The 14931-nt window shown below is 40.0% G+C and overlaps 2 protein-coding genes across 3 annotated transcripts in view; one reads left to right on the forward strand and one right to left on the reverse strand.

The window, feature by feature from the left end:
- tax1bp1b (Tax1 (human T-cell leukemia virus type I) binding protein 1b) overlaps positions 1–14817 on the reverse strand; it is a 34723-nt gene extending 19906 nt beyond the window's left edge. The window contains exons 1-3 of one of the 2 annotated variants that reach the window (XM_084053271.1): positions 14724–14817; positions 10757–10953; positions 1245–1347 (exon numbers count right to left, since the gene is read on the reverse strand). In XM_084053271.1, the coding sequence (XP_083909397.1) occupies positions 1245–1347; positions 10757–10894 (241 nt within the window). In that variant the 5' untranslated portion in view covers positions 10895–10953; positions 14724–14817. The remainder of the gene's footprint in view (positions 1–1244; positions 1348–10756; positions 10954–14723) is intronic. The other variant, XM_084053272.1, reaches the window with a different exon arrangement.
- skap2 (src kinase associated phosphoprotein 2) overlaps positions 1–14931 on the forward strand; it is a 135813-nt gene that overhangs the window by 27268 nt on the left and 93614 nt on the right. The window lies entirely within an intron of this gene.

The following is a 14931-nucleotide window of genomic DNA, read 5'->3' on the forward strand; positions in this document are numbered from 1 at the left end:
CCCCAAGGACCACTGGTGGTCCCCGGACCACTGGTTGAAAACCACTGCCCTAAGCGCTCGCATTTACAGCGTTATGGTTTTGAATATGAGTTACGTCTCGGCCAGGCCCTCACGCCAAGCACAACTGAAGTTCTGAAGAACTGAAGTTCTCCACCGTAGAACTTGGCCGACAGTTAAAGGTTAAGTAAGAGTTAGTCTCGCGTCCACAATCTCTGAATGCTACATAGTCTGGAACAATGCCCCATGAAAGCAGGTTGTCATGTTTGTCATTTTCACTCTTGAAAATATATATTTTATATACAAGTATTTTTTTCATTTTCATTTCTGCTAAGTAGCAAGCTATATATACCTTGATTAATTTGATTTACATTAGGACAAATTTAGAACTGCAAAACAATAAGTGTGTGTGAGTAAAGCGGATGGGGGGCATCCGGCTTTACTCCGAAATAAATTTCAGCACTTCCGTTGCACAGACTCAGACTTTATGACAGAAGCATTAGATAATTAATTGCGAGTCAACAGTCTGGCTCCAGAGACTAAGTAAGAGTTAACCACTTTCAACCTAGAGTCCCATAGCATTATAGGCTAAAAAGTTCTAAGGACAAACAAAAATAATAAAAAATAGCTAATCGCAAAACACAGCAGATCTACAAGCTCACAATACATCATGGCACGTTATGAGCTTGTAGATCAGCAATCTTTTGAAATTTTTGTAAGTAAGGGCTTGACCACTGAACTGAAGCCCTACATTCTTTGTCGAAAATAGTAGCAAAAATAGCCAATTAAAAAATGTTTTGTTAACAGGTAGAAAGTGGTTAAGTTCAGTCTAACTGTTCAGGTGATTTAACGGTAATTTATACGAAACTGATTCCGATGGCCGTATCCACAGACCATATTCGCACACGGCAGCCATTTTGGCCATAACAGTCCATGGAACCTCTTGGTTTTTTACAGTGTTATGGTTTTGAATATGAAAAGATTTCGTCAGATGTCTGTCACCCATCTTCCCTGGCACTCCACACTGCATGCTGTATAATAAAGAGAAACTGCCATAATAAAGCAATGACGCATTGATATGGTCTCGCTAACGCCAGAAGACAGATCTACGAGTAGCCGTTCTTTCACCTTTAACGAAGCCCAGTGTTTTTTGGTATGAAACGTTTTAACGGCCCTCTAAAGAACCCTCTGACATGTGGCTGTAAAAAAGGTGGCAGAGGTTTTATAAAAGTGTGGTCTAATCTTACCTTGGAACACCACAGCCCTGTTGACCGCTGTGCCTTCCGTGTAGTTCTCGGGGAGAGGCGACCACAGGAATGTGTAATAGTCCCTCGCTGTGCTCCAACCCACCTGCAAAGACAGCATGGGCACCATGTTCAATGTAGCGCTCTCACTGCATCAATATACAGGACAGAAATACTAGACGAATAAGTAGGCCTGGGAAATATATGGACCAAATCAAATGTCACAATATCTTTGGCCAAGAATCGATTATTTTTTTAAGATATTTTGGGGGCTTTGTATGACTTTATTGATAGTCCACACTCCACAGTGAAGATTGACAGGAATCTGGGATCAGGAATTGAACCTGGGACTCACTGTCAGGCATCAGAGCCTATGCGGTATGCACCTTAAGCCCTCAGCTATATTTTTTAGAACATTTTTTAAAGTATAAAAGAAGGCTTACTTGACTAAAACCAGGTTAAAGCCAAGTCAAGTCATGATATTACAATATCCAAAGTCCCAGACGATATCTAGTCTCATATCACGATATCAATATAATATCCATTTATTGCCCAGCCCTAATGGGCAATAAATATATAATACTAGTATTAAAACATTGTATACTTGATACAACACCACAACAAAAGATAAGATATGTTTTCCCCTATATGACAGAAAATGTATAATTTGATTTGAAGGTACAATTCTTACATTTCATGTATTTTTATACAATTTAAAATCTAGCACTATTGTTTATACAATACTTGTATTTGAAGCAATACATATTTATGAATTTATTCACACAATGAAATGGATGGACACAAATAATTAACAGTGGCCAGACTGAATTACTGACAAAGGAAAGAGAAGAAATATAACTTGGGTACTGATACCATCGATTATGGAGATCTCGAAAAAGCTTTGAGGCATTGCTACCTTTGACAACCCTACTAAGAAGGACACAACCTTAAAATTCAGAGGCCTCCTCCAACAATATGAAACAATGAGGTTAATACACTCATTCAGTCTCTGCTGGTACGCGCTGCCCTGTTGTTACAACTACCATTGTACTGTTGCATAATGTTGTCTTGTCAACATGCAGCGGTTTGTATCACCAGGCACTTACTGTACCAAGTTATTGCTGAATTGTTGCATTGTTTGCATTACCTGGATTGTTTTTATCCCTCGTTAACATTTATGTTTCGTTCTTTCTTTTTTTCCGTAAGTTTACTGTGGATTTATGACAAGTGGAGTGACAAATTGGAACTGAATAGAAGCATGGAGCGAGTCTAACCCCTTTGGTGTGAAATGAATTCAGAAGGAGAGAAATAACGGATCATTTGAGCCAACCGTTATGGTTCCTGGTTCCGTCTCGTGGTCGTGAACAAGCCTGACTGCGGAAAAGTGGCCACAACTCACCTCAAGCAGGAAGAGGAAAATAGGTGAAAATTTTATATATAGTCTACTTCAAAATGAAAACCAAAATGTAATTATATGTATTTTATGTGTTGTTAAGTGATGGCTGATGAGGGAGGGAGTACAGAAAATACATCCATAACTTTCAGGCCGCCACCATAAAACTGTCAAACAAAATCAGAGTCACGTTGGGCTGGCTGGGGTTTCTGTGCATGAACACACACACACACACACACGCACACGCGCACACACACGCATCCAAAACAAACGTCTGTCCAACCAGGCTGTTACATCAGCCTGCTGCCACAACACACAGTTTGTGATGCAGACGATTTGTAAAGTGAAGTCAGAAATATTCACTGTGTTTTAACAAGCCTTTTGCACAGTTGCTGTACATAGAGCTTTTGAGAGCTGCTACCTTTCCCCTTTACTAGTGGGATTACTAGCATGTTTTCTCACCAGTGAAATAATAAATAACCCTACTCTCCCCGGTTCACTCACAGTGCACATGAATGAACTGAAAAACATTTTGCTTGGCGCCACCAGGGTGCATGCAGTGTAAATGAAAGTGAGAATGTGAATAGAGTAAACACGGCAACAAGAAAACAAGTAAACAACAAAATATAGCAGTGCATTGGTAGATGGGCAAATGACAAATTAATTAATTAACAGGACAAACTTTTTCTTAAACCAAACCTTAACCAAATCTGCCGTCCCTTTTGCCCATGTCATTCATTATACGTACATGAGGTGAGTCTTCAAAAATGTTCAAATATTTTAACGTTGTGAACTTATAGATTGGCTCTTTTCACGCAACACCATCAAACGACAAGGTATAAAATAGGGCTCAAGTGGTTAATTTAGACAGGAAAGTATAGAGACAGGAAACTGAGGGCAGACAGAGAAAGACATACGACACAGATGTCTGTCCAGAATTGAACCGGCATTGTCATTATGTGGATGACAGTCTCTGGTAGGGGTGCAACAGTCAATCGAACTAATTGATTTAATCCATTATAAAATCTAAGTCAATAATTTAATGAAATAATCGATTAATAATTCATCCCAATTTTGGGCAAGTCATGGTTAAAAACATTTAAAAAATAGTGAATATAACAGCTCACAACGTTTTACATCGCGATGTGTTGTGAGCTTACAGTTAATTTATTTTTATTTTGCATGACACCGTTGTGCGACAAAGTATTAAAAAACACTAAAGTGCTTAATTGATTTGTTGATATCGGGGGGGAAAATTACATTAAAAAACCTGCACTACTTGATTATTCAAGTAAAAAGTAGTAATCGATAATTCGATAATTGACTAAATCAATAATTGCTAAGAAGATAAAGGATAGTTGGTGCCCCAGTCACTGGTCGGCTAGCTACCGGTCCGGCACACGGCTCGGTCAGGCAAATCTGAGCCAGAGATAGAACATTCTGGTGCTTCATACTCTTACACACACATCCCCCCCTTCTCTCATTTGTTAGCAGGTGGAGTTTCCAACTTCCAGCAGTATAAAGAACAGGAAGCAATTAAAACATGCACATAGTTAGTGAGTGCCATTACTGAAGGCTGGCCCTTCACCGCTCCACTCATTAGAGCAGCTGAGGTGACACGGGTGAGATCTCTGACAGGAACTCTTTCACTTAACCAGGAGAGGGGTCTGCAGTTCATATAACTAGGGGGTGAGAGACTGCAGAAAGCAAAGGACCTTCAGACAAAACACCTTGACCAGTTAGCATGGTCAAAACGCTACCCTCTTTATATTAGGGGTCTTTGTGGACTAGCAGTGACAGAGGCTTCGGCCTGTTGGGTGCAGTGCTTTTCAGCTGTTTTTTTTTGGTAAATTTGGCATCCAACATCCCCACAAAAATCACATTCAACAGTAGAAGTGCAACAGTCAATCAAACTAATCTAATTTGAATAAAATAACCAATTTTCATAAATAGCAAAAACAGCCGATCTGCCAGCTCATTACGCATCACGATGCAACACGTTATGAGCTTGTAGATTGGCTATTTTTAACATCTACGTGTTTAAAATAAGATCTCTATTAAATCGATGGTATAGTATTGTCACGTTGCTTCGTTGATAGAATACATTTTTTATTAAAAAAAACACGCTTCTCAATTATTCGATAAAACAGTAATCAATAGAATAATCACTAGATGCAGGCCTACTGAACAGCACCACGAACATCTCTAAAACAGCTCGAGAGCGGTAAAGGTTGCTCAACAATCACGTGACCCCAGTCAAAAGAATTTGCCTTGAACACTACATTCGAATATGAATGTTTCATCAACATTCCAACAGGCCCATAGTTCTGCAGAGAGCTGACAGAAGCCAGTGGCAACATTGTAGCAACCAGGTAGTGTAACGTGCAATGGGTGTGCCAATTGGACTTAATCAATCACAACACGCAAGACAAGTTGCCCATGAATCACGCAGAGGGGCTGTGCTCAGCGACAGCTTAATTATGTGGCTGTGTTTGGCTTCTGTCGGGCCATCTTGACAACCTGTCCCAACAACGCTCCTCCACGAAGCCTGGCAAAAAGCTGGCCTCGTGTAAATGTTCCAACACCAAAATGCTGTTTGCATGCACGCATGTTCAAACAACAGCTATCCGCAGGTTGTCGCTTCGCTTGATGTGCATAACATCGCTGACTTGGCAAAGAGGAACAGGGCACAATTAGGACATTTGCAGGTTTTTATTGATCATAAACAAGGCTATAAATCTGCAAATGTTTCACTTTGGATCGACAATTGCTTGCTCATCACCTTGATCTAACTTCTCAAATTGAATGACATATCGTGGTGTTGTGAAAGGTAGACTTGCCTCTTCTGCATCCTGCTGAGAGGAAGTGTTGTTATTTATGCACAGAGAAGGGAGCCATATACTGTAATGTACAGAGGTGGATGTCTGCTACCCACTACAGGTAGGTGGCACTGGTGGAAAACTGGGACCGTAACTTCGACCTCAGGAAGGGTTTCTGGACTAACAGTAGGAAAGAATAATAATAATAATAATAAATCATCATTTAAGACTTACTGTAGCTTCTCATTTATAAACAACAATGTGGTCAAATTAAATGATGCATTTATTTGACCACTTAAGCCCTATTCTCTTTCGCACAATAAACAGCCAATCTGAATGTACAAGCTCACAACGCGTTGCATCATGACGCGTTGTGAGCTTGTAGACTGTTTACGGAAACAACTTTGAGGGTTAAAGGGGTTGAAGTGTAAACATGTTTGTCCTTGTGATCTCACACATTATGCGATTATTTTACTCTAACGTGCTAGAGTTGGTCAACTGTGTAAATATTGTATTGATTGCACAGCAATCATAGGCTATGTAAAATGTAATGAGATGATTATGTAAAGTTTGTATAATCAAGCCTTCCACTTGATCAGTTGTTTTATCAAAAGGGAAAAGAATACTACACCCCAACTAAATCGAGGTTAACAAGATTACAATTAGTATTTTCCTTCAGGAGCCCATATTACTGCATCTGCATCAACCACATGATCTACTGTCAATGACTCAGCAACAGGTTGAGTTCCACACACACGCCACAGAGTGGCACCCCTCCAATAGTCAAAGGCCGTCGCGTCCCACAAGGAGACGATAGCAGCTAGATATGTGTGACAAGGCATGGGTCTGGTGAACGACGTCAAGTCAAGAGTGACTCAGTACACAGGTATCCATTTTCCTGAGAACCTTGGAGTCGGGCAGGGAGCTGGCTGCTCGTCTGTCAGTGCAGCCAGGAAGGTTTACATGATTTATGGTCTCGTGTCGTCAGCCTCCACAACCTTCACTCGATGTTCTAGAGGTGCGTGTGAGTGTGTCTGAGTGTGTGCGTGGAGTTAACCCAGTCAATCCGGGAACGCATCTGTGTCATTTTAGATTTCTTTGGCTATTACAAAATAGCAGATATATAAGCTTGAGATCTGCCATTTCTTTTTAAGAAATCGTGAAAATGTGTGCAAATCTTTGAATATATATGTATTTCTTACTCAAATATTTGTTTCTGGGGGTCCCTGGAACAAAATATTTTGAGATGGGGGTCTGCGGCCAAATACATATCATTTTGGGTGGTCCTTGAAAAGAAAAAAGTTTGAGAACCACTGATATTATAGCAACATAAGTGTATGTATTTTTTTACTGTTAGGATTTAATAGACATTTGTAGAATCCCCAGAAGCAAATATTTGAGTTAAAAGTGTTCACTTTAAAAAATATATATGTATTCAAAGATTTGCACACATAAAAAAAAAATCTAAAATGACACAGTATACGTTCCCGGATTGAATGGGTTAAGGGCATGTTTCAGAAAACATGCTACAGTTGGTGCCTCGCTTAAGGGTAAACAGTGATGTGGCATGCCATCCAAAGAAAACATAATAGTGTTTCCCATACTTCTTCAACAGCCCCTAGACATTACCTGAGCCTCCCCCCGACAGACTCATGTAACCTCCCTTCTCACTGATGCTTGGCTCTCATCTCAACCAAGCATTGTGGAAAGCACACGTTGGGTTTATGAAGCTCATTTATGGTTAGGCTATTGTTTGGACTCAGAAAATATAACCTAATTATTTCACCAATTACTTCAATCAAACGCAGCCCTGCCAGGGACTTAAATGCTGGCAGCAACATGACTTGGCTGCTATGCGACCACAGGAAACTCATAAAAACTATAGCTATTTCAAGCCTCCATCCTATGCAAGAAAATAATGCACAGGACAAGCTTTCCCTTTGTAAACAAGGAGGAGGGAAAATGCAAGCATGGAAAATATATATCTAGTCGAAGTTCTTAACGATGGTTTGCTGCAAGGCTTTGTCCAAGAGCCTAACACACAGCTTTGTTAATTGTGCAGCCCCAGCCAACTGATTTATAACCTAGTTAAAATAATCATTAAACAAGCACGTAGTTCATGATAAGCCGCGACCAGCTCTCGATTTGCACTCGATAGGTTTGGACCTACAGAGTACAGTAAGTACAGTAGTGGTTTATACTAGCTGTGTGGTCGCAGCAAAAAATAAGGATGTGCCGGTACGATACTCTGTATTGGTCTGCAATACTGTAGATATGCACTCTGTGAAGCACCCCTTTCAAATCAGTTATAGGCTCTGTGCATAACTGTAGTCCCTGGTATCCAGAAGGTGGCATACCTGTTACAATTCATTTTCACATCATTTGATTGACTCGGCACTCAGCAGATTTGAACCCAAAACACATATGAAGTGAAGGTGTCATGTGTGTCATGCCGTAGTGACTCAACTCGTTAGTGGTAGTGGTGCTCCAATTTATCGGCCACCATTATAAATCGGCCGATTTTCACTTCAAATAACTCTTCGATTCTAATCTCAAATCGGTCCTTCCTTTTATGATTTCTTGTCTTAATTAAGGTTACCAAATTCAAAATTAGTCACATGGCTAATAAATCATTTTGCAGCTTTGTCGCACCAGAGTCTCAAAAAAGTAGCGAAAATAGCCGATCTACAAGCTTGCGACACGTTGAGAGCTTGTGTATCTGCTTTTTGAAAATGAAATTCGTTAAATCTGTCTGTGGGTTATATAAATATTGAACCAACAAAAGTATTAACTGAGCTTGTGAATAAATTATAAACTACATTGGATCCATTGGAACACAGGTTCTTTTTTCCATTTCCTGAAAGGTTTTGGACAATGGACATAAATGGGTTCCATCCAACAGTGAATAGAATATGGGTAAGACCAAGAAGAGACAGCCACGACAGATAGTCAGCTTTTTGCTTATTGTTTTTATTGATATCGTATTGGTTGATCCTGAGGAAAATAATTGGTAACAGTATTGAACCCAAAAATCCTGTTCAGTGCTCCTCTAGTAGGCTACACAGTAAAACCGTCATTGTTAATTTACAAATCGAACTAAAGGGTACTTTTTTACAATAGATAAATCAACACTGATAATTGTGCTGTTTACTTCAAATATTCTAAATCATATTCACGCCAGATTCCCTGTACTTATTTAATCAGATGAATCCTAGCATTCATTCTAGGGCAAACATTCGGTGAAAATGGCAAATCTACAAGCTCCAAATGCGTTGCAAATGCATTGCTTGTAGTTTGGCAATTTTTGGGGAAGACATTTGGTGTTGAGGGAAAACTAAGTAGTATATACAAATTACTATACTATCTCTAAATACATAGTTATTACACCAAGAGGTATTTGGTTCAAAATGTTGCCCAGCTGATTTCCTCCAATTGCTATGATAAAGGCAAATTAAGCAGCACTATGAGACGGAGAATGTAAAGCCTGTACTTACTGATAAGTTCATGCAGGCCATGCTGATAGGGCCCCACCCAAAATGCACAGGAAGGAGAACCATTGGTTTGAATAGTTGATGATGTGAATGTAGAACCAGCAGGTACAGCCTAATTTAGAGTTGAATGTTGTGCGGAAATAGAAAATGTTTTTAAAAAAAATGAAAATAATGACATGCCCAAAATATGGAAGCCAGGTTGAAGGTGGTTAATGACAAGGTTTTGATCATGTGTTGGTGGCTTCTACTTTCACGTTGTACTTAAACCAGCAGCAACCACTGCTGATGTGCGTATGGTTTACCCTCTGCTTGAATCTGGTCTGATTCGATTCCAGACATCTCATGGGCTCTGGGCGCAAGCAGCAACTCAACAAACATGCTGTTCCGCAGCAGCTGAAATGCCCCCATTTCACCCCCATCATTCACTACAGACGAGACTAAAATCAATTACTGCCACTGTATTGGATTTAATGGGCTCCTATAACCACATCCATCTGGGACATTCAAGTGCGTGACGGGAGCCAAAAAAAACCTCTGCTCCTTCTGCCAAGCTCGTTTTTCACATGAGCAAGACAACGACGGCACTCCAAATCACCTTACACTAGTTGATGCATCACTACTTTATCCACATTTCATTGGCAAAATGTAAGCTTCTCGAGATGGAATCTCCAGACAGTGATGCTCAGACTGCTGGCACCGACTCATAGGTGTTTAGGTCTTGGACTAAATATATCCTTGACACAGATATTGTCATGTCTGAGATACATTTTTTGACACTAGTGATCAGCGTAGCCATCCTAGAGGCCCAGAGTTAGCTACAGTTTAGATAATACTTCATGTATACTTCATCACACAACCCTTTTGCTTGAAATAAATGTATTTTAAACTTTAAAAAGTGTTGCATTTGCACTTTTTTATGGCAGAGGCTAGCAGTCTATGGCAGGTGTGTGTGTGTGTGTGTGTGTGTGTGTGTGTGTGTGTGTGTGTGTGTGTGTGTGTGTGTGTGTGTGTGTGTGTGTGTGTGTGTGTGTGTGTGTGTGTGTGTGTGTGTGTGTGTGTGTGTGTACAGAAGTATCTCCACTCATTTTTATGAAATAATAAATAATAAAATGTTATATTCAAAGTCAAAGTGGGGCTGTGATCACTCTGAAACCTTGCCCAAATTTTCCCATACGTCATACTGACACTTAAGATGACTCATGTCTCAGGCTGGTCACATGAATTCCAAAATTCCACCATAGCTGTTCCTATGTGGATCCCGAGTTCCACATTATTTCATAGTTTAAAAAAGTTTAGAATACATACTTTTTGTGTATAGGGTTGTAAGACTAAGAATCAATTAAGCCTTCACTTAGCACCCTCTAAGATTGTTAGGGGTTCAGTTATTGTCCAAGGACACTTAAGCATGGCACAAAGTAGGGATGGCCAAATGGAGACATTTTATTAACCAGTTACCGTTAGGCCTTACCGATTACTTAATCGATAACCGTTTTTTTAACGATTTATTTTTTTATCGTTAGTATTAATCGGTTGGCGATTTCTTAACGGTTGGCCATCCCTAGCACAAAGGGAACCTAAACTGAATGCATAAGACAGAAGGGCCCACCTTGGCCCAGATCGCTGGCCTAGCGGTCCGGCCACTTAGGCTATAATGTAGCCTGGCAGAACATCGCGGGTTTGAGTCCCATTCCAGACGAACTTTGCTGCATGTCTCTCTCCACCTTTCTCCCTGTTTCCTGTCCATCTACACTTGACTATCAATAAAGGCAGAAAAGCCACAAAAATATATATTTAAAAAAAAGAAGGGCTCACCTTGAAGATGCCGACCCAGTCTTTCTGATGTGGTCTGATGAACTCGGTGAGGGTGTACTGACACTCCAGCGCAGCATGAGGCAGGTAGCCCTTTCCCACATTCTGGAAGATGACGTGGGCAAAGTTTGATGTGTCCATGTTGTTTGACTTTGATAACGTCCTATCCTGGAACAGTGCCTTCAGTCACTCAGCACTGGCTATAGAAAGAGGCAAATAAGAAACACAAGAAAATGGTCAAGGACCGCCACAATCGTACATCTTAATGATGTAATATTTAGTAAAACGAACATGCAGGGTTCTTTTCCTGAACATTGTGATATCTATGTGGGAGTGAAATAATGCGTGACAAAAAAATGTTTTGTATAAATAAAAAGTGATACTGTATACTACTGGTAGCGTGCACATGAAATGTGATGCCGATCGCTGGTCCAGCGGTTCACAAGAATAGCCCAGAATAGACAGAGAAGACAAACGCACACAAAGACAGACCCTCTTCTAGACAGGCAGCTCTGCCTACTACGGAGCCACACTGTAAAAAGGGTGAACACTATAGCTGGCGACAGGTTACAGTTGAGGTGGAAGCTTTCAGAGTGCTATATCATGAAATATTCACAGTCATTAGAATGCATCTCAGCCAATCACAAAGTGAGTGTGTGTCAGAATAAAAAATAAAATAAAAAATAAAAGTCGACTCGTATGATGCCATTTTAATTGTTTTTAAGTCAAACGTGCAGCAGTTGCAGCCCCATTGTGATGCCATCTCGATACGTAAACCAGAGTCTTACCAGACAGAGAATGCAAGGCGGACAGACAAGTTAGACCACATCCCATCTAGTGCTGTTACAGAAGACAAAAAAGCCTGAGGCTGATGTTGGACACATGACAATGTCCCACCTGTGACCTCACTGCTTTTCAAACATTTTGGATTGGTCCAGTTAATACATAATTTATCTCATCTCACTTTCATGTTTAATGTGTCAGGTTTCAGTGCAGTAAGAGGACACGAATAAAGTGGAGTGTGGCCTGGCCAGTAGCACAACAGGAAATCCCTGGCCCCTGCGCACATCAAGTGTGTCTGTGTCCCTCTCTTATACAATCCTACACACTGACAGATTTGAAGGCCCCATTACTTTTGGGCAAACACTAAACAGTTCCTTTAACTCCTCACACATGCACTGACATATGATTCTTGTAATGCAGTGCTGCTATGAAACCAGAATTTTCCCATGGTGCTTTTCAGCCCGATCGATCACCTTTGACTATCATTAGAAAATGTAAGTTAAATGTTTTCAAAAGATATACGCAACGTATAAAGAAAGCCTTGCAGCATCCACAAGAAATTTGGCACTGACTGGTATTGAAATTCTTTATTGGGAATAACCCCTTGAGATGAACCATGTCGTTTTCAAGGGAGTCCACGGTTTGCGACATCACCCCCGGACACACATAGACAGGTGCCTCTCTTAGATCATTGCTTTCCTCCTACAGAACCATGTGTAAAAAATGTATATACTTGACATTACTGCAGTGCAGAGTAGACTATTATAAAGTATGGTATGAAAATCTAACTAGCAGAGACTTGAAACGTGTGTGAGATACAAGTAATCCTACACAGTGTGTGAACTTTATTGCGTGGTTATTTTTTACATTACTGCTGCATTTTATTAAAGCCCGGATTGATTTGAAAAGTCTAGGGGTTGACACTAACGGTTGCCCGACTGCCCGTGGCAAGTAAATACAACGTTCGGGCAAGTGGAGTTTGCTTTCAGGTTGCCCGACGGGCAAGTGCGTTTGAGTGGGGGAAGCAACTGTCTTTGATTCGCTATAAACACATCACAATATAGTATATTAGCTATTGAGATATTTGGCATAAATATTGAGGTATGGCCATATCTCACAGACACAGAATTTGCAAGTAAAGTAAAAAAAAAAAAAAGAAAAGTGTTAAAATGAACGGTATTGCAAATTTTAGCTATCACAATTGACTTTTCGGGCAAGTAGAACTTGACCTGTACTTGCCCGATGGGCAAGTGCCCCTGAGACCTTAGTGTCACTGTCAACCCCTGCTATCCGAAAGTAGGCCTGGAGAAAAGATTGATTTACGAATAAAAATTAAAATGTGTATGTTTAGGCAACAGTGACTCAATTACTCTTTCAAGTTTGGTAATGTTTCAGTAACTGTAGAAAATGTAAACAAATGCATCATCTAAAAGGAAAGCCATTAATGGGGAAATGGTCTATGTGATATAGTATAGGGTAGGCTATACACGTGTTGACACCTGTATGGTCATTTAAACTAGTATTTATTCGTCCCTAATTAGAAGAGGCAATGTTTTGTTACATTTACAATTCTATCAGATAAGCCTATCAGCACAGCAGATTATCGTCCACACACTCTAAAATACAAGGTTGTTAATGGCTGATAGATAGAAAATGCTCAGTGGGATAAGATAAGCCTTCATACAGACAGACAGACTCATTGACGGGGGCGTGTCCCCCTCTTAGAAGGATAGCCTTGTGCAGAGCCAAAGCATAAAAAACAATATAGTATATTTTGTGCTATCATTATAGTAATTATTCTGGAAAGCCCTAACAGTGAAGCACAGGAGGTACAGGTAAGAGTCAAGAGAACCAAACCAAGATAAATAATGTAAAGAAATAAGAACAGATTCTGACATCTGCACTAGGTCTCTGAATGAATGAACAAACAGTAAATGTGTCAGTTTTGTCAGTCTGTTTCGGACAATAGAATGTTTCTTTAAGCCACACAAACAACGCTAGTGCTCAAAATACAGGCCACAATTCTGCCTGGAATTTAACCCATTAGCTATAGTGTCTATGAAGAACTGTCCCCTATTCAATGTCAGTTATGAAACGACATCTCAACAGGTTGCAAGCCAGTTCTATCGCTCTTGCATGAGGTTTGGGGAAACATTTCTATGTTTCGTGGCTTTATAAAATCGACAGACATGGGATTCATTTGCCATGTATATTATTTGTTTATAATACAGTTCTCAACTAGCCTGGTTCCAAACCATAGACCCCGCCCACTCTCTGAGTGGACTGCGCTTCAGGCTGATAATCACTAATCAGGCTAGTTCTCAACACAATTGGCCCTAAACTAGAGCAGTTGTGTCCGACATGTTTGGGCCTATGATACAACACTTGGTTATCATATGACCCAAAATCTCTGATAGTTATGTCAACAATACGCCTGTCACAATTATTACATAATCGCAATTATTTTGCATAAGGGTCATAATTGTTTCCATGTTGAAAAATGTTCATACATTTGTAAAACATTTTCCAAAAATTGCAGAAATAGCAGACCTACTAGCACCACACAGAAATTTAAATTGTATTCACATGTTCCAATGCTAAAAACAAAATGAAATCGTTATTTGTGTGACAATTAATCGTTAACTTAAATTTGTAATCGTGACAGCCCCAAGTCAAGAACATATACCGTACATTCACGTTTCACAATCACATATACCTAGTCTAGGCACTCAGCTGTTCAGATATAAATGAGAACCTTGAAATATGTTGATTTCGTTGTAATAATAATGTAATGAATGGCTGATTCTGTTTGGAAACCCCAGATCGCTCTCACCTCTCACAGACAAGGCCTGTTTTCATCAAAACAAAGATCATACATGTATCTACCCAGTGTTCACACAACACACGCTGGTAGAAAACGTAAATAAGGTAAAAGTTAGAAACAACAAACATGTAGGTTCAAATAAAAGCACTGATGTGATCACCGCATCTCGCAGACAGTGTAGGTTAGTCGTCCCGAATGACAGAAGCTAAGCTACCAGAGTAGCCAGCTAGGCTAACGTGTCAACGGTCGACAAGGTTAGCTGGCTAAATTGACAGTTTCATTTGTCACCCTCTGAAAATACGCTTATTAAAGTTGTTGTTAATTGTCGTACTGATAAAACGTCTTAATAAATGTGAAACATACCCGGTTGCCATGCTGAACCGTATTAGAGACCGTATCAAAACAACTGCTGACGCACTTCTGATGGTGCTTTCCAACGTCCCTAACTTCCTGGAAGAACAACAACATTACGTCACTTCCTGTGCTGGGATTCCTTGATTCTACAAGCTCAGCTGTATATATATTTGTTTTATATAAGTATAAAATGCAGTGGTTTAACATCATTTGTTAT

Source organism: Gymnoscopelus microlampas (genome assembly GCF_963454915.1).
Source record: "Gymnoscopelus microlampas genome assembly, chromosome: 3".
In the NCBI taxonomy this organism is placed as follows: domain Eukaryota; kingdom Metazoa; phylum Chordata; class Actinopteri; order Myctophiformes; family Myctophidae; genus Gymnoscopelus; species Gymnoscopelus microlampas.